The sequence below is a fragment of the Poecilia mexicana genome, unplaced genomic scaffold, assembly GCF_051168715.1.
Source record: "Poecilia mexicana isolate PSO_F unplaced genomic scaffold, ASM5116871v1 scaffold_7, whole genome shotgun sequence".
NCBI lineage: Eukaryota > Metazoa > Chordata > Actinopteri > Cyprinodontiformes > Poeciliidae > Poecilia > Poecilia mexicana.
Genome location: NW_028263376.1, coordinates 21,949,987 through 21,974,122, shown reverse-complemented (window position 1 = coordinate 21,974,122; position 24,136 = coordinate 21,949,987). Strand labels below are relative to the sequence as shown.

The following is a 24,136-nucleotide window of genomic DNA, read 5'->3' as shown; positions in this document are numbered from 1 at the left end:
TAAAATAATGTTTGTACGAAGTATTACAAGCAACGGTTGGGTGTCACTGTATTGCAATCGGTTGCCACATCATTCTCAACCCCCAGTTCAGACTTCCGAGGTAAATGTAAAGCAGCGAATTTCATTGGTACTTACAAAACTGAAAGTTGATGGAACATTTGTACATAAATGGAAGCTGTAAAAAACATGTCTTTAAAACTCCCATACGCATTGTTACATCTCTCTAAATTACCCAGAATGAGTCATGGGATCTGAAAAAGCTTCTGTAACACACAGGTGATGAAGACAAGTGCATTATTATCGTTTCAAATACCAGCTGCTAAAAATGAAACATTACACTCTGTTCTGCAAGGTCTCATTTATTGTCTGCACAACACCGCTGTGTTTGATTGTTACTGATAGCTGCACCGTAGACATGGCGCAATTTGAAACAACCCAGCTTTTAGGAGGGCACAATTAAGCTGCATCGAGTTGTTTTCTCAGCCCCCGTTATTTGTGGAAATGTTTAAGGATCTTAAGCCATATCACAGACCAGTTATCAGGATATTCTGGCTTCTGTTGCAGCCGTTTAATTTCTTCCAAACGCCCTTTCTTCTAATTTAAGTTAAACTTTGAATCACTGGATACAACAAAGTGGCTGTGAATTTTTTTTTTTTTTTTTTTGAGGGTGGGAGGGGAAAAGTCTAAAATGTGAGTAGAAAAGGTTACATTAAACTGATGCTTGGTTGAAAACCAACTTTCACAGCAGTCCTTTCCCCATTATACTGTACCTTTAGTAGGAAAACACATTGAAAAAGAAAAAAGTTAAATTCTTGTTTTATTGCAGTTGCAAAAGCTCTCACTGAAAACATAAAAAAAAAAAATCAAACCTGTAATTTTCAAACAAAATTACTGGTGCCACACTTACTGGTACATTTACTGCTACTATTTTGCACAACCCTCTGTCAGCCAAAGGAAAAGCACTTAGTGTTCTCCTATAACATTTTACAAGGTTGGAGCAAACAGAAAGAGGATTTTCCTTTGCACAATCTCCAGATCAGTGGTGCCTAAAGTCAGCCCTGAAGGGGCCAATATCCTGCAGGTTTTCATTTTTTTCCTGTTTTAACACAGCTGCAGCAAATGATGGTTCATTAGCAGGCATCTGCACAACATTATGACCCGCTGAGGAAGTAGTTGGGCCATTTGAATCAACTGCAATCTCCTGACTTGACAAGACAGACACACGTTTGCCTTACTTGAATGGCATGTTCTGTTGTCTTTCTCATTTTGAAGAGTGACTATGAGAAACACATCTCTATCAGGAGTGCCGGTAGCTGTAACGGGTGAAGCAACAAATGAAGGATTCACTGATTTGCTTCTTTAACGGTTGATGTAAAATATTTTCAAAAAGGCTATATTCCACTTCTGCTTGCGTGCAAACTGGTTCTGTACAGCATGCACAAAAGCAGAACTTCAAGAAAGTATAATGTGGCTCTCATTATAATCTGCTTGGTGTGCCTGGAACATTTCAATATATTACAGCGAGGAAGACGCAAGGTCAAAAATTTACAATCGCACATAAAACTTTTGTCATGACTCATGTGACATACTCCTCTCGTTACCTACATCCACTTTCACCTCCGTACCAGCCCCAACCACAGGTGGGCTTTACAGTAACCATAGAAACGGGCACTGATGTAGCAAGAACAATAACAGGAAGCAAACTATGAGGCTTTTCTGCCCTCGGGAAACAAATAAACCAACGCTACTCTGCGATAGGGCAGCTGTTTATGTGCTGCACCACATGAGCTGAGCGAAGAGGAAGACAAGTCAACCACTGGCAGAGGATTCTCATCACAACGCAACAAAACCCTAACAGACCGAGGAGCAAAGAATCAGCTGAATATTCTGCATGAAGCAAATAATGAAGTAGTCATTTCCATGAGTGAACGGCAATTGGGTTTATTTTTAACCACCACACTGGATTAACATGAGCTGCTTACCAAAGCTGGTAAAGCAAAACGACCAAAGCAGATGCAGAGCAGTTGAAGACTATAGTATACAAAGCAAAAGTTCACACTCGAGCCACAAAGCTGATTTTTTATTTTTTTTATTTTTTTTTTACATTTAAATATAACTCACATACACGCAAAAATGTTCTCTCAAGATTAATCTTACACTGCTTCCAGTAACCTAGCCTGATGGAGTTAGATCACGGTGAAAGCTTAAATCCAGCTCACATCTAACCATCACCAGAAAGAGAAAGTCGGCTGGTGTGTGTTACCTGGTCGAGGAGGTTGAGTCTTTTCACATAGGCCTCTTCAGTGTGGAGGAGCTCTTTGGCGATGTTGAGGAGCTTCTGAGCCTCCGAGCACTGAGGAAATCGGATAAACACGAAAAGATTAACAAACCTTTTTTTTTTTTTTTTTTACAAAGCTTCTTTCTTAGATGCCAGATCAAACTGATTTGAACTTTAAATAAGGAAATGATTAAGATGCAGATTTTAGGTCATTTAGAGAAAAAAAAATGAAAAATGCCAATCAGCTCTCAAAAGGATGCGACAGTATTGCAGTAGATTATTGTAAACTTAATTGAAACCAACAGGATGTGTTTATTGGCTGCTTCAGTGAAAATGAGAAACATCATTCCTCTTTCTTTTGACTCTTTCAGTGACTTTTTGAAACAGTCCAAGAAACCGAAAAATGCGTGAGTAAACTTAAATAAAACGAGGCGGCAGACTAAACGTATTCTGGCTTCGCCGGCTGAACACGCACTGAAGTCACGGCGGATCGAGTCTGATGCAACAATGCGGGTTTCACAACAGATTTATTCCAGATAACTACAGACATTCCAGATAACTACAGCAAGATTTTGACGTTCCCGGGTACTTAAAGGGAACACAAAAAATCACCTCGAGCCTCACAACGATCGTTGTTCTGATGAAAACGAAATGCAGCACATTCATTGTTCGTAAGCGGAGGCCACACAAAGTCAGCAGAAGTTGTTTTCAGTCGTCCTCCTGCAGTGTGCATCACTGAAAAACCCACATCCTCTGTGACAAGGCCATCATTATGCACCCATCAACATGTCAGCTGCAATGTTAGGTTCACACACACACACACACACACAGAGCAGCAACAACATGTATCTGCACACCCTTCCTCTGCACAGCAGTGTCGGGATCAGGAAGCGCTGAAGAGCAGCGATGCCTTTTTCCTCCTGAAACGCTCAGGGTGTGGACAGACGGCAGCGGCTGCACGCGCTGGCTTTCATGTGACAGTTATGAGAAGTCTGGGTGTGTTCTATACAGATAGAAGTCATCTGTGAGAGAAACATTTTGTGTTGGCACAAAGCTTTTCTTTGCACACGTTTTAATCTCTCTGGACTGTACTGGACTGGATGCTCTGAAATCAGAAACTTCAGGGTACTTACAGGACAGTCTGTCTCAGAGGGAAATGCATGCACACAGTTTCAAGCACAGGTGCTGTTTACAATCAATAGCCCAGCTGAAATCTTAGTCCAGCTGTGGGAAAACCTCAGGCCATGGACTTTGATTGAGCGATCCGCTCCAGCTCCTGTTACAGCTCTCGGGCAGGTATTTACCCTTTTATGTATGGGAAGAGCTGCTTTGAGATAGGAGTCAGTCAGATAGGAGTCAGTCACTTGTGCCGACTCAACTCAGGCTATTAGAGTGTCTAAGGTTTCATGTACAAGAACTCTTTGAAACCATTCACCCCATCCGGGGTAATAATAGACACAGGCTGTTTTTTCCGTGACATAAAAGGCCCTCTGAGATGAAGTTTTTCACCTGCTGAAAGATCCAGAGAAATTACCTCAACAAATGAAAATTAAACAGACTGCTAGAGATGAAAGCTTTGAATTGGATTAATGAGAAAGTTTTGCAGGAGACAGGCATGCATGGTACTCACTTTATGTGTGTCTGAGTGCGCATCTGTCAGATACCCGGTCTGCGTGTCTGTGAGAGACGGGATCTCCCCGCTGCTCCCCTCGTCCAAGTCACTGTCCTCGTCCTGCGTCGAGTCCCTCTTATTGTCCAGCGTAACACAGCAGGACACGCTTTCCGTTTCGGTGACGCTGTCGTAATGATCCTCCTCGTCGATGGCGTCCTCGTTGGGGAACGCCTCCCCTTCGGTGGCACACGACGGGCTGTCGATGCCGCTGTCCCGGTTGGGGATCTTTCCGTTTTGCTGCGAGGAGTCGGTATTGTCCGTAAGTTTATGGGAAGAGCTCTGTTCGTGGTCCGCGTCGCCGATGCAGCCCACCCTCTGCGCGATGTCATGCTCCACGCAGTCGTCCAGCCCGCCGTCGTCCGAGCCGTCGATGTGCATTGAGGCGAGACGGGAAAGTTCGGACACGCCGTCAGTTCGTTCGGAGGGGCTTAGTGCAAATTTGTCCACGGAGGAGGAGTCTCCCGCGACCTTCGCTGAGGCGTCCGCGCTGCAGGATGGAGGGAGGTCAGACGCAGTGTCCATTCTCAGACAAAGATGCAGCTGCGACCGTGGGAGCACCCCCAGGATGGGGACCCTGGGACAGAAAGATATTATTAATCACTAATTAATGACTAACTGGAAGCCTGGAAGAAGAAATCTGTTATGTTTATCCAGCACATTTGTAAAATGCATTGAAAAAAAGTATCCATACCCCCTTAACATGTTTACAGTGGCTCTTTTTACAAACTTTATGGTATTTTATGATGATTTTATATGACAGATCAACACAAAAAGGGATATAATTTTGAAGTGGAAGGAAAATGATTCACGGCTCAGAATGTTTTCAAAATAAAAATCTAAAAATCGTAACCTGCATTTGTTTTCGGTCCCTTTTATTCTGATCCAACCTAACTAAAACCCAGGGCAACTTGTTGGATAGAATCCAGCTTTGTGTTATAATATTAGTATGAATCCAGCTAATCTGTGAAATCAGAGGTTTGCAGTACCCCAAAGTGCATCATGAAGACCAAGGAACAGTTATGTTTATCGAAGACTGACGAGAGAAAAGTCATTGTTGAAAAAAAAGCTGTAAGTCCTATGTTGTGTGGTTTGTCAGACGTCATATAAGGGACAAACTAAGCAGGTAAAAGAAGCTGCTGTGGTCAGAAGAGACTAAGACAGATATTTTTGGCCAATTCTGTGAGTTAAACCACATCATTCTGAACCCACAATTTGCATGTTAAAACATGGCGGTGGCAACACCATGCTATGGACATGGATTTCTTCCCAAGGGACAAGAAACTTAGTAGGAGTTGATGCAAGGATGGGTGGAGGCTTCTGTTAGAGGAAAACCTGAGACTGGGGCTGGTTTACCCACAGACAGGAAACGACCACAGTGGAGTTGTTTTGAGAAAAGCACAAAATGACAAAGTCAAAGCTTGAGCAAAAACCAACCCAGAATACATGGGAAGACTTGTTGCATCAAATATCTCTGAGGTTAAGGTGTTATGCAAAGAATGAGGAAAAATGTAGATGACAAGATGTGCAAAGCTGGTAGAGACAAAACCCCACAAGACCTGCAGCTTCTGGGGTTTTCACAGTATCAATTGAAAAATAAATAAATAAATAAATAAATAAAAACACCAAGTGTCACTTTTTCTAAACTTCAAAATTACACAGAACATTGTGTGTTGCAAAAAAAACCCCAAAAATCTAAATAAAGATACTAAAGTTTGTGGTTGTAACATGTCAGAATCTGAGAAGATTCAATGGTAGGGAGTATGGAACCAGATAAAAAGTCCAAATTATGACTTTGATAAATGAACCGAGAGTTTCCTCACAGCCTCTTACCTGGAGTTATTAAACCTCTCGATGAGCTGTCCAACCTTCTGAGGCTCTTTCTGCGGCTGTGCTCCCTGGCCTGTAGGGCTCAGGCAAGGCTTTGGCTTAGGAGGAGGAGGGGGCGCCGGCAGAGGTCTGGAGGGCGCCGGGGGGATCCTCTTAGGTTTCTTGTCTTGGCCAAGGGCGAGCAGGTGCGCAGGTTTAGGGGGCACTGCACATGCATAAATCCAGACAATACGAGAGCATCAGAACAGGAGGAGACGCATGAGGCTGCTGGCATGAAGCGAAACGATCAGGTGACACGGATAAATCCCAGAGAGAGAATCTCCATGGCTGAGTCAAAAGCCTCGGTTGCTCCGTCCTGAGGCTTCGAGAGAGCAAACTTTTAAAAACTGAAAGGAACCGTAGCGGCAAGGCAGAGTAACATCAACCGTCTGCGACAGCTTTCGGACTACTTCCTTATTTCAGAACAGGATGCTGACAGCTATGTGTTTCTGCGTGTGTAAGCTACAACACTTCCAGACAAAAAAAAAAAAAAAGAAAGAAAGAAAAAACTATAGTCTTGAAACCAGAACTGTTTCATGCATGTATGCACATTACTGGTTTACCATTTTGATCTCAGTCTTTATATTTGCATATATTTAACTTTAGGAAACCAATTTGTTTGAAAGCAGGAAATAAAGTTTAATGTCACAGTCGTTCAAGTGAGCACTTCCTCTGGGTGCATGTTTCAGTCTGATGAAGCTAGACACAGAGGGAGAACTTTGCTTCACACCTGCATTCAAATGTCCAAACAGAGCCTCTGACTTTTTACACTGACAGATGTAGGAGGATTCTACAAAATGCAAATAAATTCCAATAGCAGGTTGAAAAAAAACAAACAAAAGAGCGGATCCTGCTTTGTGTGTATTTGAGACAAACAAAATGACTCGATATGACATGTTCTACAGGAGACAAATAGAGAAACGTCCGGCTAGTGGCTTTAACTGAAATTGAAGGTAAATATATTTTAATCCAGTATTTTTGACTAAATACCAAAATTATACATTTTAGATGTCAAATTTTAAATGGATCATCACAAAGTCTTAAAAGCAAGTTAATTTTAGATCACGATGAATAGTCATTATTAAAGTTTTCACTAAGCAAATTAATGGCTGCATAAATGAACGCAGTATCAGTCTAACATTAAGAACAGGAAAAGATGTGGAGTAAATATAACTGTAGCAACAAAACACTAAAATAATGGAAACTTTCCACGAAGAAACAAACAGAATATACAGAAGATATTTAACTATAGGTCTCCTTTTAGGGGAGTGGCTACCGACCTTATTTTGGATCTAAAAAGAAAATAAACCCTTCCTTCCTGCCAAACCTATACTGACTCACTGGCAGATGTGTGTTCAAACAAAAAGCCTGTTTCCAAAATTTACTCATAATTCCATCCCAGGAAGGAGCTTCACTCCCATTTTTTCCTCTCATGTCAGAACAAAATAGTGAACCCTATTTTTATCATCCAGCCAGGTGGTTCGTTTGTGACAAACTGGATGGTGGCAGCTTTTCTCCACACAGTTTTGTATTAGTTTATGAAAAGTCTACTCAGTGTGTGGATGTAATGATGATGAACCAAAAACTATTCAACACTAAATCCTATATCTGTTAGAGGTCAAAAGCTCCTAATTTCTCCAACAAACCAAACTTTGAAAGCCATTAGCCAGACTTTCCAGTAAAATCAATAACATTCAACACATTTTGTGTTCAGTTTTTATTTGTTTCACATTGTACTCAAGATAAAACACAAAAACAAGATTTCCCTGTGCACTGATCTCTTGTGACGACACATGAGGCAACAGGTCAGAGTTATTTGAATTATTTTTATCCATTTCTATCCATCTTGTTTTTTTTTTATGTATTTATTCAAACAACTTCCATCAATTTCTTCTTTTAGAGGCTTTTACTAATGCAAACTGATTGGTGATGTCATCAGCTCAAATACACGCAAAACAAAACTGGCAGCTGTTTTTCCTCAGTGTGCTTTTTCAAAGCTTGGTTTTCTGCAATAGACTGTTGTGGAAATTCATATCAGATTATGCAGCTTTATCTAGCATCTTGGAAAGAGCAGGTATTTATTTCCAGGTCTTTATGTTCCGGTTCCATCAGACCATGAAATATGTCCAAAAGGAAGAATTTGTGTCAACACCAGTGGCATTAGAATAATACTTACTTATTTGATTATGTTACACATTGCCATTTACAGTTTTGTTACTACAATGAAACCGTGGCGTTTCTACAGAAGGATATCAACCAGAAAGTCTGCCCACACCTAATCACTGTTGACAAAACAAGACTTGGTTTCCTTTTCATTTTGTGTAGAGTACATGTAGAGAGTTGTGTACATGCAAGCACAAATATCCACACAGAGGATTTTAAATTGTGCCACAGTAACTTGTTGTTCAACAACAAAAACATTTCCAAATCTTTACTGCATTCTTTTAATTTTGGAAAAAGAGCATATTTATAGACTCTGGTTACTAAAATCAGGCTTTTTCATCCTGTTGCACTTTAGAGCGTAATCTAGTTCAGGTCTCCTATTTTTTCCATTTTTTCCATGTGTCTACATCTTTTTTTAAGCAGATTTTTAGTAATTTACATTACGAGACCATTTAATTTGCAAGCTTTAGCTCTTTCGGCAGTTACTTTACACTCCAAAACACAAAAAACCTTGGTATTCTGGAACCAATGCTTTGCCATGAAGAGCTGAAAAAGTTTATTTGTTTAAAAATATTCCCCTAAAAATTATAGGAGTAAAAAGTATCGGAAATATTCAGATATCTGTTCCAGTTCTAGTTCTTACTTCAAAATACAAAAAGTGTGACACTTATTTACTATTTAGTATTCTTTGTTATGTTGAGTTCTCTGAAGGATCAAGACTTTAATTTTATTTCAAATAAACATGATTTGCACCCAGATTCTTTGAATCTTGTTAAATTATTTTACCCACTAACACACATAAATACACTATTATATATTAATCTTCCCACAAGGCTTTTCAGCTTTAGAAAATTTCCAAAGACAGATTTTGCTTTAAAGTCATCACCGCTTTGATGATGAGCTATGCACAGTTAGCAGGGATTTATCCCGCCCCCTCTCTCGGCATACGAGGCCTTTTAAAAATCGGGGACAAGTCTGTGGTGTCCCAGCATTGCTCCTCAGACGCCCTCTAAACTTAGCGCATGTTGTTCATATTTTTCATTCTTCAAATGAAACCAAAACACAAACACTTGGGAACCGCTGGCCTCCTTTTCCACCAGCTGCTCCTGCAGCAGCGACCTATTAAAACAGCGTGAGTGGCAGAGTGAGGCCGCACGGAGAAAGGAGGTTTGTCGGCACAGAAGCAATGACGGGTTAATAGCATGGGGTCCGGTCCTGCGGACACCCTTCAATTACGACGACAGGGGCCAACACCGTGCCAAAGGGGATTTTTACCTTGAGGTTTTTGAGCAGTCGGCGGTCTGGGTAAGGTGGAGGTCTGGGGCCGCGGCTTGATGGCGGGCTTGTCGTGACATGGTCTGGTGGTTGGGCCTTTCTTTGCCAGCCGTGGAGAACACAGGTAGTCCACTGATCCACACGAGTACTGCAGGGAGGAGGCCGGCAGATCTGCAGACAGGAAAACAAATAGCCCGCAATATTAGATATCGATCACTCCTAACAAGGTTCCACTGAAAAACACGTCTCTATCCCTCTATAATCCTGCTGCCACAGAAACGCAGCGGTGTCAGCGAATGACCTTCACGGCAGTGTGTGCTTTGGGAAGTCGCTCTGAGATCAGATATGGAGAAGAGGAGCCTGAGAGCATCAGTCCTGCAGGGAAGAGCCACGGGCTTCTGTCAGTCTTTGTGGCCTGAATCTGACTCATTACATCTGACCTACTCTGAACGTCTTCTACAAATAGATTGTGTGTCTCTATGTGTGAGTTACATAAACAGAACAGAAGAATGCCCTTTTGGTTCCCCCCCCCCCAACATAAAAATAAAGATGCAAGATATTCCAGTCAACTGACTTCCTCTTTGAGGCAAAGGTAAAATGCAATTCTATTTCACACAATTTATATATAATATTTTTTTATGAACTATAAGAGCTTGATGTGCCTTAACGGATATTGCAAAAAATAAAAAAAAGGATTTTTTTTAGAAATATATAATTTTTTTTGACTTTATGAAACTCTGGTGTCTTTGTAGCCAGATTCTGCCTAAACATATAAGTGACTATGAAGTACAAATTTTTCACATTGGACATAAAAAAACTAAGTTAACACTAGTTCCAAAGGCGATATTTAAACCTATTTTGCATCTGCAATCAACATGACAAGTAGGTCGGTCCAACAGCTGGAGTTTTCCAACATAGTCTAATTTGCAGAAGAAAAAGAAAACGCTCCAATAACTGGAGTTGGCAGAGAATGTCTTCCTGAGCCTGCATGCTAAGGACAGAAAATCTGTAAAAGATGTGGTAAAAAAAAAAAAGTTCCACTAAAAGGAAACCTTGTATTCTTTGTCACTAGTGATGTACAAATCATTCAGCTTTTGATCCGACTTGTATGTTGTTTTGTTTATTAAATGCATCGAAACTGAACTCAATCTGCACATTAATAAAAAACATCTTGTTCTTGGATGCAGTTTTAATGTTTTGAGTTTAGTGAAAATCAGATAGTTTGGGGACAAAATGCTTTGATGCACAAATAGGGATAATCTTGCAACCCCTTCACTCTCTGTGAACTAAACTTCTGCTTCAGTCAAGAAGACTGCAGCCCTTTTTCCATTTATGGTCAGAGTTTAGTGCAATAAATTGTTAAAATAAAACAAGCTTAAACTGATGCATTTGTATCAGTTATACCTAGAGCAGAGTTTTCTTGCTCAGGCTAAACGAGCCTGGCTTTCATCGCCTGCATTTAAATTGAATCGGAACTAAAACGAATCAGATGGCAAACAGTTAACCTGAAGTAGCTGAGAAAAACATGTCGGTCATCTTGAAATCACAAATCTGTCATTGATTTAAAAACTGATCAGTGCATCTCCATCTGCAACAGATGTAAAAACTCATAATTTGCTCATTACCCTTCCCCCCCCAGAATTTAATGTGGGGCATCAAAGGGGGGAGAGATAATATACTGCTAGACAAGAGAAGATGACATTCAAAGAAGGCAAATGTGTGTTGAACTTTGCAGATCAGGAAATGGATGCAGTAAAACTGCTTGAACTTGCCAGCAATAATTAAAACATGTACAACTACAACAGTAAAAAAATAAACCACAAAAAAAAAAAAAAACAAGGCTAGAATGCATTATACCATGCAGTGTGAGGAGATTTGAAAAGGAGGTATATAAAAAAAATCTCTAAAGCTTACTGTTGAAGGACTGCAGCAAAGAGCGTTATCTCCAAAGTAACCTGAGGTTTTTCTGTCCTACCATCACAAAAGTAGACTAACACAGCAATTTTTAACCAAAACAATGAGATTTCATCAGATGAGAAAAGGACTGAGCTTTTTTTTGGGGTATGGATAAAAACTATGGATGGTAAAGCACACTGCAGGATCTCTGATGCTGTGGATCTGTTTTTCTCCTAAAAGTCCTGGGAACATTATTAGAGCGGAGAGCGTCATGAGCCTTTTGAAACAACATTTAAAATATCAATGAGGTGGACTTTAGCTACCATTTTCTAACGAGATTAAGATCCAAAATGTGTAGCCAGTAGTTCACCAGAACCAAAATCCCACTTGCATATGTAAAATTACCAGAACTTAAATCCTATAGAAAAGCTGTGATGTAACTAAGAGAAAACCCAGTTTCTTCTCTCTGTATATATAACAACCTTAGAAAATGTGAGATCTACAATAAGACTAAATGCTTATTTATTGGCAGAAGAGGGTTGTATTAATAGCAACAAATAGGTTCTAAAAATAATGGCAGCTGTTATTCCTTCCACTGAATAAAAATAATAAAGTTAAGCTTGGATTTTTCTAAAATGTGCAAAATGCAATACAATATGAATTTATTTGAAGGATTTTCTTACATTTCTTTAACCATAAATATACCCAGCACGGTATTTAGGATCAACTAAAGAAAAAACAGGAAGGAAAGGAGTTTACTGATATATTTTTAACATCTACAGCTCAGTTTTTTGTTCTATTTTGCGTTTGGCAAAAATGTAAGTTAACTGGTTAAAAACAACAACAACAACAAAAATCTAATGTTAAAACTTATTACATGCAAGGTCTGTGATTGGCTTCAAAAGCAGCAAGAGAGAAGACTTTGTTTGTGTTGCATCTAATTTCTTGGTTGGTTATTTTCCTCAGATTTGAATTTACCCCAGTGACACAGTGTCACAGCGGTTCTTTCTCAAATGAATTTTAACCCAAAATTACCCCAAGCACCTTACAAGAGTTCTGGCACATCTAATTTGGTGTTTGGAAGCTGTGCTGCAGGCGGTGGAAGCAGAAAAAAATTAAATCGGTAATGAGTCCTGTTACGCTTCCCGCCCCGTGTGGCAGTCGGCAGAGGAAAAAAAAAAAAAGCAGCTCTTCAGGCTCTGCGTTTTACACAGGAAGGAGGAAAAGAAAAGAAAAGAAAAAAAAACATTCTCCAAGGAGAGGCTCACCGAATCAGCGCGGTAATCAGAGATGACTCGAGAAGGCAAGACAGGAAATGCTCAACCTGTGATGAAGAGGACGAAAATGTCCAGCAGGCAAATGAGTGGATCGTCAAGAACTCCCAGACCCAAGACTGGTTGAGGTCTCTCCTGGGAAAAGCAAACAGCCTTGGCAGAGGGAGGCACAAGAGCTGTTACCTATGGAAACACGGTGTAGCCATGGTTACCTGAGAGCTCAACCTGGCCCTCAAGTCGAGCAGCAACTTGATGACACAGCAGAGAGGAAGGCAGCTGATTCTCGTGCTTTTTAATAGGAAAATCTAACAAAGCAAATTAAAAAAAAAAGCTGCACAGCTCAACTAAACCATGAGTATAACATCTGAATTGGTAAAATTAAATTAAAAAAAAAAGAAGACACGTACAATAGCATTACCTTGTGTAAAGTCTTTGAGCGTCAAATATCCAAAGTCCAAACAACAAGTGCCGGTAAAACTGTGCTCAGCCAGTATCACAATAAATCCTGCCCTCCCAGTTTTTTCCAGTGCGCGTGTGCGCAGCTGAGACCAGTATGTGTCACGCACACGCCCTGGGAAGTCCTTCAAAGCTCACCTCTGCATTATGCTCCAGCACACACGTTTTAGCTGCCGGTTCCCAGCAGTGTTCCTGAAGCTGCACCTGTCTGGCTCACCTGTTGAACTTGATCCTGGTTCCTCCTCCTCCGCCTCCTCCTGGGGCCACGAGTGACAAGACTACATGTCACAGAAGGAGCCCCATAATCCCTGGACTTTGTCCACGACACGCAACAACTCGTATGACATTTAATAACTAAGCAGGCTTTACGAGATACAGAGGAGATCGAAAACGAGGAAGTTTTAAGAAGAGTTTTTGTTCTAAACAAAAACAAAACAAGACAGATCTAATCTCAGTCTTTTTCTCTCTGCTCACGGTCACAGACGAACTAGTAATCTCTCGTTTTACCAGTCTCTTTACACCCAGTGTGAGTCAGCACCCTGAGAGCAGTCAGTCGGAATATTTTGAGCTGTAACCTGAAACTTTGCATTATGGTGTTTTCCTAAACCCATTAACAGTGTCTGCACTGCACCTGAGTGACAGAAACATCCAAACACTTTCAGGTATTTCAGTCTGACGCCAACATAAGGACAGTGCCATCCTCTGTCTGAAACCTCTGGTTGCATCATGACGAGAACAAAGAACAACCCAAAGGAATGCGACTCTTATCCGAATTAAAAACAACGTGCATTCCTCTGTGTATTTATCTTTCAGTTCTTTTAACTTGTGTACAGTTCATAAACAATAAGCAACACAAATATCTTAACATAGCGACCAGTGTTAGGTGTTGGCATAGGTCCTTTGGGAGGTTTCCCAGGGTAGCATCAGAAGGGGCAGAGCAATGCACAAGCACTACATAATAAAAGTAGAACCTATTCAGCTTCCCCTTGAATATGCTGCATGCATGTGCATAGAGAGCAGGAAAGAAAATGGTAGCCATTTTATTTCTCCAGGAGTTACACGATTTTCCTGAATTTTTATTGGTTGGAGAGCAGCGAAAGGAGGGACTTTACCCGGGAACCATTTCTGTAAGAAGCACCACTGATTAATACCAGTTATTACATCAGTGCAACCCTTTGTGATAGAAACATTGCACACTGATATTGCAATTCTGCAGCTCTATTTAAAATCAAGTAAAAGTGCAACAACAGCTTAACCTTATGTCGGTAGAAAATATGGATAATGTAAAATATGTTACATCCATATTAATAAAACTGAACCCCTTATCTCTGGATGGTGATTTAAAGGGAAAGATTCATACCCTACCTCTTATCAGCCTTCAAACACGTGCAAACACACACAATTCACAAATGCAGCCGCCTGTCAGTCACTGTCAGCCCCGAGGCGACTCCCCTCCGTCCTCTCACAATCATTTATCACCCATCACCCCCTGAGTACAGTCATCTCGTCCCACTGATATCTGGGAGATGGATTGCTTTGAGTCAGCAGAGTCTCCCTGCTCAGACAGACAGTCAATCGGGTCTCCAGCCCCGGTGAGGACGACCTGACAGTAGGGCTCTGATAACAGACCACCATGTCTGTGATGCGGACACTAGAATAATGAAACGACACGCTCACAAATGTTTGCATGTCCCAATTTCTCTAACATTGTTGCACACATTCCATTATTTCAATTCTGATTGGCTACATTGGAAATATTAACTGCATAACAAAAAAAGGCAAATTTGACCAATACATATTGGATCAGTCTTTTTATTTCCCCTAAAAATGAGGAAATGAGCGATAGATTACCCATCTCTAATATCTTAACCCCATTTCATATTCACTATTGCAATTTTTTTTCCTCCCAATCTTCCTGCTCCTCCTCGTTTTGCCTCCCCTTGTCTTTTTACTCCAGGTGAAGCAGGAGACAGTAATGAGCGCTTTGACCTCGATCTACTTCAGCTTTTACCCCACGGTTAAACAGAAACAGAAATACAGAGACAATAACAAATACAACAGTGTATTTCGTTTATATAAATCCACAGAAAAAGAGAAACAAAACACATGGATTAATATAAAAATCAGAAAGCTGACAGGTTTCAGAACATAAACAGATTTATTCTTTAAGTGACTGGTTAATTTGGATCCAAACCAGAGATGATCCAATATTTCTTTGTAGTTTCTGATTTCCTATCTTTGGTTTTTGTGAAGCTGCAACCTGTCAACTTCTCTTAATTGGCAGCATTTTATTCTTTTTCTAGTTTTTCCTGTTGCCACTGGTCATTCAATGTTTATATTAGGGGCTGAGGCAACGTGGTTCGAGACAGAAGCCACAGTTTTGTTCTGAAACTATTATTTAAAAACAAGCACATTTTGAACCATCTTTAATTCTTTAGTATTTTATATTTGAGATAAACAGTTAGTGACTAGCGCTACAAACCACAGACATCAGACAATGCAGGTCTTTGCATAACTGTGAAATTTTCAAAATGATTTTTAACCCAACATGTTCCATGACAGACAAAGGTTAAAGGCTTTAAAAGTAGAAATATAATTCAGCCTTCCTGTTATCTACCAGAAGAGAGTCTCTCTCTCTCTCTCCCTCTCTCTCTCTCTCTGACTACACAAACTCTTTCTTCTTAAGCTGTTCAAAATCGTCCTTAAAAATGACTTCTTAAACTTTGGGGCTTTGCACACATTTTTACTAGGAGAACCAACAATTAAGTGTGCTGTAAATGAAAGCCAAAGTTTCCATTGAACATTAAAATAACAACATAAGAGCCTCACTTAAGAAGAATCAACTACAAACACCGAAATAACAAAAAAAAAAAACACCTACAGTAATATTAATGTGGGGAATTGGTGTCAACAACATATAAAAACAGGACTGCTGCAGGATTTAAGTCGGTTTCTACAAAGAGGCTTATTTCCTTCATGAACCAACAAAGCTTCAACTGTCAGTCCACCGTTGGGTTTCTGAGCACTTGCACGCATAATATGCAGAGGGATCAACAGATTTCTAATCATCCATTGTGTGGCTGCAGATTGTACATCTACATTCATCCATTTCTTCTCTGCCCAGTTCCTCTAGTCAGCAGATCCATTTCAGATCCATATTTATTATATTGTTTAAGGATCAGTGGCGCCTGAAGTTTCTGCTGTACCAGTGCTTCCTGGGAGCAAAGCAAGGGGGGGTGGTAGGATATCTTGTTAGGTGCCCTTACTCGGGTCAGTAGGCACAGTGGGCACACTGACATGTCTCCCACAGTAAGTGGGAAGATTTTAGATAAGCACTATGTGATATACTAGCAGAATAAGATAGGAAGAAGCTGCGAGGTAAGAAAGAGGATGAGGGCGCAGCAGACGGTTGAATCAGAAAATGAATAAAGAATGATTGAAATTATTTTATAGCAACACTCTTCAGTGGGGAATGTCGTTACTGAGTGAAGAGAGGCTCACCAGGGCAAAGGTCTTATAGGAAACTATTTCCAACTGAGGCATGCGAGCTGTTCATTCAAGCTGCCGTGACAGGGAGCCGAGAGCAGCAACGTGAGCATTTCACAGCCTGGCAGCTTGGTTTTATTCTGGTAAAGAGTCCAGGTTTATTTGATATTTGATGTGAATTTAGGAATATTTAAAAATAAGCCAGTTAAGTTAAGGGTGCATTTACACCAGGGAACACACATGTTTATATGCTAATTGGACTAATTATGATAAAAGATTTATGAAAATAGACAACAGATCACAACAGAAAGACTAGTTAAAGTCTCCTCTCAAATATCAGATGTGCAAAAAAATTGTTTGCGACTGATGGCATGTTTTGTGAAGGAGTAATCGGGTTTTACTGTGTTTGTAGACACACACAAAAAAAGACATAGCCAAGATTATTTAATAGTTGTGTTATTTATCATTTTTAAAGAGGATTTGGAATATGCTAAATTTTATATAGACCAATCAGAGCTTTACAAAACCAATTATATGTAGTTAAGAATAATCAAAAACAGTGATTGGCAAGTTAATATTAGACTAGTAACTCTTGAAGAGTCTCAAAATGAATCAGCTCCCTCTAAAATGTCCTCGAATGTTCCCTGAGAAAACAAGGGAGAGGGCATTGCTGTGGCAACAGACCTGATTTATACTGCTAATTTAAAAACCAGGTCAGAGTATCCTCTTAAATGTAAACTCCCTCTGGCTGGAGCTCAAATCTGATAAAAGTGCGGGTGTTTAGTAAACGAATAAGTCAGAAATCTCTCTGAAAAGCACAGCACACATGTGCATCCTTTATTCCCCAGACGTTCCACTGTCCTTGGCGACTGGTCAAAAGAAAAGCCGAGGGTGAGATATGACACATTTAGTGACCTTTTCCCCACCACATGACTCAAGGCTTCACAATCAGTAACCAGGAACACATTGAATAAGAGTCACAGGAGGACAGTCAGAGGCTACAATAAAAACACAATGTCATCAGGACTTGACAGAGGAGGATTATTAAAATTTCAATACAGTCCTGTGGCTGCTTCCTCATTACCAGAGCTAATGTAACCGGATGTTTTAGAGGCACGGTGCAGAGAAATTAGTCCTTGTTTGGCTGCAGTTGGCTCTGTAAGCCTGAGCAACCCTGTAAACAACTACAGATTGGCAATTAGGACAGCGCGCACAGACACACACACACACATGCTTTGATGAAAACAAGGGGGTTTACAAACCTGCCGTTAGAGATGAGTGCCCAACTGTCCCAGAAACTACTGAAGCCTTACTGAAAGCTACTGTGGCTGCTTTCAATGGTGACTTTTCACGGCGCAACAGAAAAACCCAACTGGACTCTGAACAACAATCAAAGCTGGTGCTTTTTTTTTTTTTTTTTTTTTTTCCATTCCCAAAGGGAGTGAGGGAGGTCTTGACAAACACGGTTCTGCTCCATGACTCACCAGCACCTAAAGCCCAAAATAGCATTTTCAAAACAAATTTCAATCAGTTTCCACCCCAAGGGACCGGACTGTAACAGGAAAAATCCTCTGTGGTCAAGGCTTGATCAATTGTTGTACCGACAAAGGCTCTTTGAAGTGCAAATACATTGATTATCTCATGCTGACAGGTGGGATTTACCAATCATTAACATAGTCAAGACTCGTCAAAAAAACGCCCTCTGTGGCTTAATTCGTGATTGATTAAATGTTGATTGAATTAATAAATGCGGCTTCCACCTGGAACAAATGCATCAATGCATGGATGCTAAGTCTCAATGCATAATAGCATGCAAACGCTGCAAAAAAAAAAAAAAAAAAAGCTTCAGTTTTTCAATTTATAGAAACCCGTATGCAGCACGGACCACTAAGGAACACTTCGCTCATGCCATATAGCAACTATCACAGCGATATGCTAACATTTTACTGCAGACTACAAAGGGTTCAAATCCCACCAAAGAAAAACATTCATATGTTACAGAAAACACGGCCGTCTAAATCATTGGCTTTCCCAAATAAAACAGCCCACAGGGAGAGAACATTCTGCAAGCAAACAAAACACAGCTGGAATGGCCACAAAACTACACCTCCACAAAAGACAGAGAAGCAATTGGTGTATGTTGAACTTATTCAATGAGTACAGTTTTTTTTCTATCTATACATTTGAAATTAAAATTAAACAGGTTGAAACCACAGGAAAATAACTTTTTAAAAAAATCATTTAATACAAGTTTGCTGATGTTTCTTTAACATCACAGCAAAATTCAATCAGGTACACTGTAGTACTGGTCCTCCATTAACTTAATATTCACCTGAATAAAATATTTTTGAGGGTATTTTGACCCCAAAACGTGTAGTAAAATGTCTGGAGTTACAACAGCTTTTATTAAAAGTAAGGAAGAATAAATGTTTATATTTACATACCTCAACGTCAATGCAGAGATGGTTAAGATCTTAACTGCAAGAGCTCCGCCACCATAAAATACAACACACTGGCGGCAGCCAGGAGCTCACTCTACTCCTTTACGACATACACTGTTCTGTGCAACTGTGTCATCATGAAACACACAGCTGCACAGCTCATGCTTCACAAGATATAATCACAGCAGGTACAACAATATGCTCCAAAAAAATGAAATTAACCCCACAGAGAAAACAGCTCTAACCCACACCGCTGTTAGCTCCGATCAATAAAACTAATCTGTTTTAATTGAAGACGATATTTTTTTTTTCTGCGGGGTCACAGTGAGGCTGAGGCCTGTCTCCAGCGGTGAATGAGTGAGAGTCATGGCTTAAGCTGCACACCTCACGGTTTTTGTTTGAGGGCACCGTCTTACTTTAATCTTATCTTTAAGATTTAGTAGGAATAAACCCCGTTTTTAAAAAAATCCCATCTGTTCCCGTTTTTGCTCTAGAGTTGCTTGCTTGCCTTGGCGACACGAGCCGTAAGCGCTGCAGCCGCCGCAGCTTTACCCAATCAGCCTCTGGCAACCTTCAGATCTCACTCAGTCATCTCCGTATCAGGTTTATTTCTTTATTCTATTTAACAAAATAATATTTTTGCCCAAATATTCTCTTTTTCCAACTAATTTTATCCACAGTGCTCAACTTTTTTTTTTTTTTTATGCGTGTCCATGCCTTTAACCGGGCTCCTCTCACACGACCCTGCATCTGTTCCAGGCAGGACGGATGTCAGCATGTGAACAAGGAGTGCCTGCAAAGGTGCTGACAGTCAAACAGCCCCAGAGTAGCCCAGCCCGGCCCCGTGCAGGTCATCGTGTTGCTCATTCCTGTCTGGATCAGCCCAGTCTGGTTGGTCTTATCCAGAAAGAGTGTGTGTGTGCAGGTGTGAAGGACTGTGCTGATGAAATCGAAAGGTTGAGGGGGGTGCGGGAGAGGAAACGGGATGCTGCTCTTCTGTGCTGATACGTCTTGGATTCACACCAACACACACAGAGAAAGAGAAAGGTCACTTGTACTGAGCAGCGAAAAATCTTTGTTGACGTCAGAACAATTTTCAAAATGTCACTTGGCTCCTCGGAGACAAAGTCAGCATCGAAGGCAGACTGAACTTTCAAGAAAACGTCTGACTCACGGCAATTTTCAGGACCGGTCCCTCAAACTTCAAAAAGTTGCAAATGAGGTTTGTACTAAAAATCAATGTTTGTAGGGAAAGCCCTGAACCGAAACAAACAGAACAATTTTGAGATGAACGTCTGAAGGGTGAGACATACCAAGAGCCATGAGGAAACACTCACACGACCACCACTGTACAAGGAGAGGGTCGTTATAGGAGCCAGGTGTACAGAAGACAGACCAATAAAGGCTCCCGTTTCCTCTGTAATGGCTCCCTTGAGTTAAGCACAGCACAACGCAGCTTGGAGGCTCATTGGTGTTCTCACAGTACGGAAAGAAGGGGACCAAATGACGCTCTTATAAAATCAAACATTAAAAAACCCGTCTCGATATTTAAACTTGATAAATATGTGTCGACCTGCATGCAAACTGGCACTATCCTTCAAAATGACTGCACCGTAATAGATTAGTCCCTCTGGGAATAAAACATGCAATTATTATAATCTCTGATGTGATTAACATGCAAGCCACACACGGGCAAGACATCAAGGGATTATTCTGAGACGTAAACTATAGATGTTACTATTTTTCAGCATGGGATTTAATTAAGGCAAATATATTGCTTTTTTTTTTTTAAGTCAACACCTTAACTGAGGAAAAGGTCAAATAAGAAAATAAAAGAATAAAAGTCAAATCTACCAGTTAAGGTCAAAGGTAAAGTTAGCATTTTAATGTCACATAGCTATGTAGTGTCTGTGTGATCGTAGTGTTAAACAGTTAATCCTGAGGTGGTAGCAGCAACATAAAATAAAACGACTGAACCAGAGGCATTTTTGAGGCTCAAAATACTCCAAAATATTTTCTGTCGTGTCCTGACCTCTAATCCTAATCAAAGGCTGACTTCTTACATTAACACCAGGATTAAATTATTTTTGTTTAGGTTTCTCTTTTGTGCATTGGGAGTCTTTATCCAAGTGTTATTTGGACAGGAGTAGAAAGAGGGAGGACGCTTGTTTAGGCTGGATGGCGTGTTAGAAGATTTGCCGCTCAGTATTAGGATGCCGACGCTGTGAGGAACAGATCAGAAATCACTAGAAACACAGAGAGAAAGTGGCTGTGGACTGGAATCAGACGATTTTCAGGATTATCCGCCCTGACTGTTCGTTGGAAACCAAGTAAAAAAAAAAACATCTTTTTCTTGTTAGTCACCATATTATTTTTATTTTCACTCTCTGAGTTGAACTGGATTGGTAGTTTTCCCTGCAACTTTTAGATGCTTCTCAACAACGCAGTTGAATTGAATGACTCATCAGCATTTTTTTTTTTAGCTCTACATAGGCCTGGTAACAAGCCATTCATTTAAATCGGTTGTGTAGAAGCTGGCATGTATTCAAAAGTTGCAAGATAGTAGATCTCAATGCCTAGACTTGGGCACAATTCTGCCATTTAAAAGAAAAGTGTAGAAAGAAAATTAGAGTAAGAGAGAGCAAGACTTTCAGGTGATAACGGAAAGGCTGAAAGGACTGAAGCGTTGTTGGCTATTCGATCCTTTGAGCTATTAACGTACCTGGCCAAATTGTTTATTGTATAAATTGGGATAAGCTTGTAATTCCTTTATCGTCAGTTTGAGTCAATTTTTTTGTTTTGCCGTCATCTGGAACCGGGATGCCAGAAATTGGTATCTGTCAAGGAGAACCTGATCGCTGCATCGCCACAAAAAAAAAAAAAGTGGAAACCAGACACTTTTTGTACTGGAGTGGTAAAATGTACTTCCATGAGCTGCCTCAGGGCTTACTCTGTGAAGAAGTTTGTCCAAAATTAGAATGGATTTGATAACTCGCATGAAAACAATCTTATTAAAACAGTCACAAATCTTTAATTAAGACTTAGTTACCCACTATTCTCATTTGGTCTTATTACAACTTTAAAATGTAATATTAGGAAAGAGAATTTAGAGGCCTATGAAAATATCAGCTCGGACACAACTCCTCCGATTTATACAGTTTATATGGTTAGTCAACCTTTCTAAAAGCTGCTCATTGTTTTTCTTTCACCTAACTCATGGTTAGTTCAAAGCTCTGGTGGAGATGCTTCACAAAGAGCTGCAGGAAACTTAACTGCCTGCAGCTGGCAAGTCTGCCCACCTGTCATCTGTCACCTCTCTCCGTCTCATTAGTTTGCTCCTCAGGGGGGGTTTAATAACCCAGATTTATCAAGTGGGATCCCCACAGAAATCTGAAAACAATTTCACCGAGACATACAGCACTATGAAAACGAGCGCGAAATAAACATATCTATATGAAGACAGCACTTTGTGGATTTTAATTTTCCTCCCTTTCGTCTCGTTGACAACCGCCCCTGTGGCTGCTCCTGCTCAGAAAAATGAGTCCGGCTGCGAGAAGAACAAAACAGAGATCACAAAGAATGGCTTACTGTCATGAAATTTACCATTTATGGTAGCTCCCCACAAGCAGGACCATGTGTGCACAGGTACTGACTTCACTTTTACGAGGAGAGACATTAAACTCTGCCTGCCACTGACGTGAACACAGCAAGAAAAGGACTCAATAGAATACATTCCTTGAGACAAAAAAGACTGTATTCATAAAAAAAAGAATTTCTCACAATTAAACATATAAATATCAAAGAAAGAACAACAAAACACCTTCAGAGTTTTCAGAGCAGAAGAAAAGCGTTTCAGCTCCACTTGGCAGCCTCTGGAAGCCACCTTTCTGCCCGCCCTGCAGCAGCAGGCTGCAACTACAAAGCCGGTTTCTGCGTTAACGTTGAAACCCTGGGCGTTTAATGGAAGCTGTGATTTTACAGCACAAGCCCACAATTAAAGGCAAACGGCCTCTGCGTGTCTGAGGGGGGTCGCATTAAAAAGACGCGAAGTTGCTCCTGACAGACTTTTGCAGGATGCGAGTGACGTCTGTGGGCATGTGTCATTTTCACCCCGAGCGTCTGATGCCAAAGTTTTGCACGAAGGCGGGACACATGCTCCAGCGGAGACGAGAGCGCGTCTAACAGTTTCCGACTGACTGCCCCGACTAAATGGGGAAGTAAAGTATAGAAGCCCACAGATTGCACGCAAAGACCTGAGGAGACACATGATCCTAGAAAGCAGAAAAATATTTGTCTTGCTTGCTGAGCAGCCTGAGGCATGGAGGAAAAAATTAACTTGACGTCAAACAGCTAAAGGTTTTCAGGCTGAATGGCAAGATGTCTGTAACGTACTTCAAACGAGCTTCTTAGGTTAACAGATCAAAAAAACAAAACAAAACAAAAACTCCAACTGTTGGAGAAAAGCTGGATTACAAGAAAGTTTCCAGTGTTTCCATACTTACAAGTAAATATGGTGGCTTCATGTCATGTTTTTGTTTTCTGTCTGTATGCGCTATGGTCAGTGTCGCCACACGTTCTCCATTATTTCTGACCAACATGAAGCACTTCCTTCCCCTGAATCTGACCAAGGAACTGAGAGAAAACCACAAGAAGGAGTTGAAAGAGTTCACATCCCCAAGAGTTTGTCAAATGAGAAAATCCACTTCACAAATACGAACTTTCTAATAAAGGGGAACAGTTTTAAGGAACAAGAGTAAATTTCAAATGGACACAGAAACTACAGCTCTGCTACAGGAAACCACAACATCTAAAATATATGTTCGACTGCAAGTTTATAGAATGTGTGGCTATATTCTATTTGAGTGAGATGAGGGTCACTGAAATATTTTACCTCCTGCAATAATAGATGTACATGCACTCTAGAATTGACTCTGGTTTTACATTTTTTCATTTAACTTTAAAATTCTGCTTTTTTAAAGTTAGTAAAAAGAAACAGAGCATCAGCGATGTCAGTGGTTCCGGATTGAAATGAAACTCATGAGCAAGCAAAACCATTTTGGGTCGTCATCATGAACAGAAAAACGTCAAGTGGTCTTGCTGGGGGGGTTTTTATGTCGTTGAAATGGAAACAGTTGTTCAACCACATGAGCTAATTTATCAGTATACATCAGCTGCTCACGAGAACGAATCAAGGGTTCACACTCTCACAAGAAGAAGATTTAACTATTTGGCCACAACAAGAAGAATATCCAGAGGAGTCGAGGAGAGGCTTTTAAAGAACACTGAACTAACTGACAGGCATGGTGGTAGCAGCATCACGCTGTGGGCC

At 40.5% G+C, this 24,136-nt stretch overlaps 1 protein-coding gene across 2 annotated transcripts in view; it reads right to left on the bottom strand.

Annotated features, from left to right (window-relative positions):
• Positions 1 to 24,136, bottom strand: part of fgd (faciogenital dysplasia) — a 64,859-nt gene that overhangs the window by 14,556 nt on the left and 26,167 nt on the right. For both annotated transcript variants that reach the window (XM_014997141.2, XM_014997142.2), the window contains exons 2-5: positions 9,255 to 9,425; positions 5,781 to 5,982; positions 3,909 to 4,524; positions 2,264 to 2,353 (exon numbers count right to left, since the gene is read on the bottom strand). In XM_014997141.2, the coding sequence (XP_014852627.2) occupies positions 2,264 to 2,353; positions 3,909 to 4,524; positions 5,781 to 5,982; positions 9,255 to 9,425 (1,079 nt within the window). The remainder of the gene's footprint in view (positions 1 to 2,263; positions 2,354 to 3,908; positions 4,525 to 5,780; positions 5,983 to 9,254; positions 9,426 to 24,136) is intronic.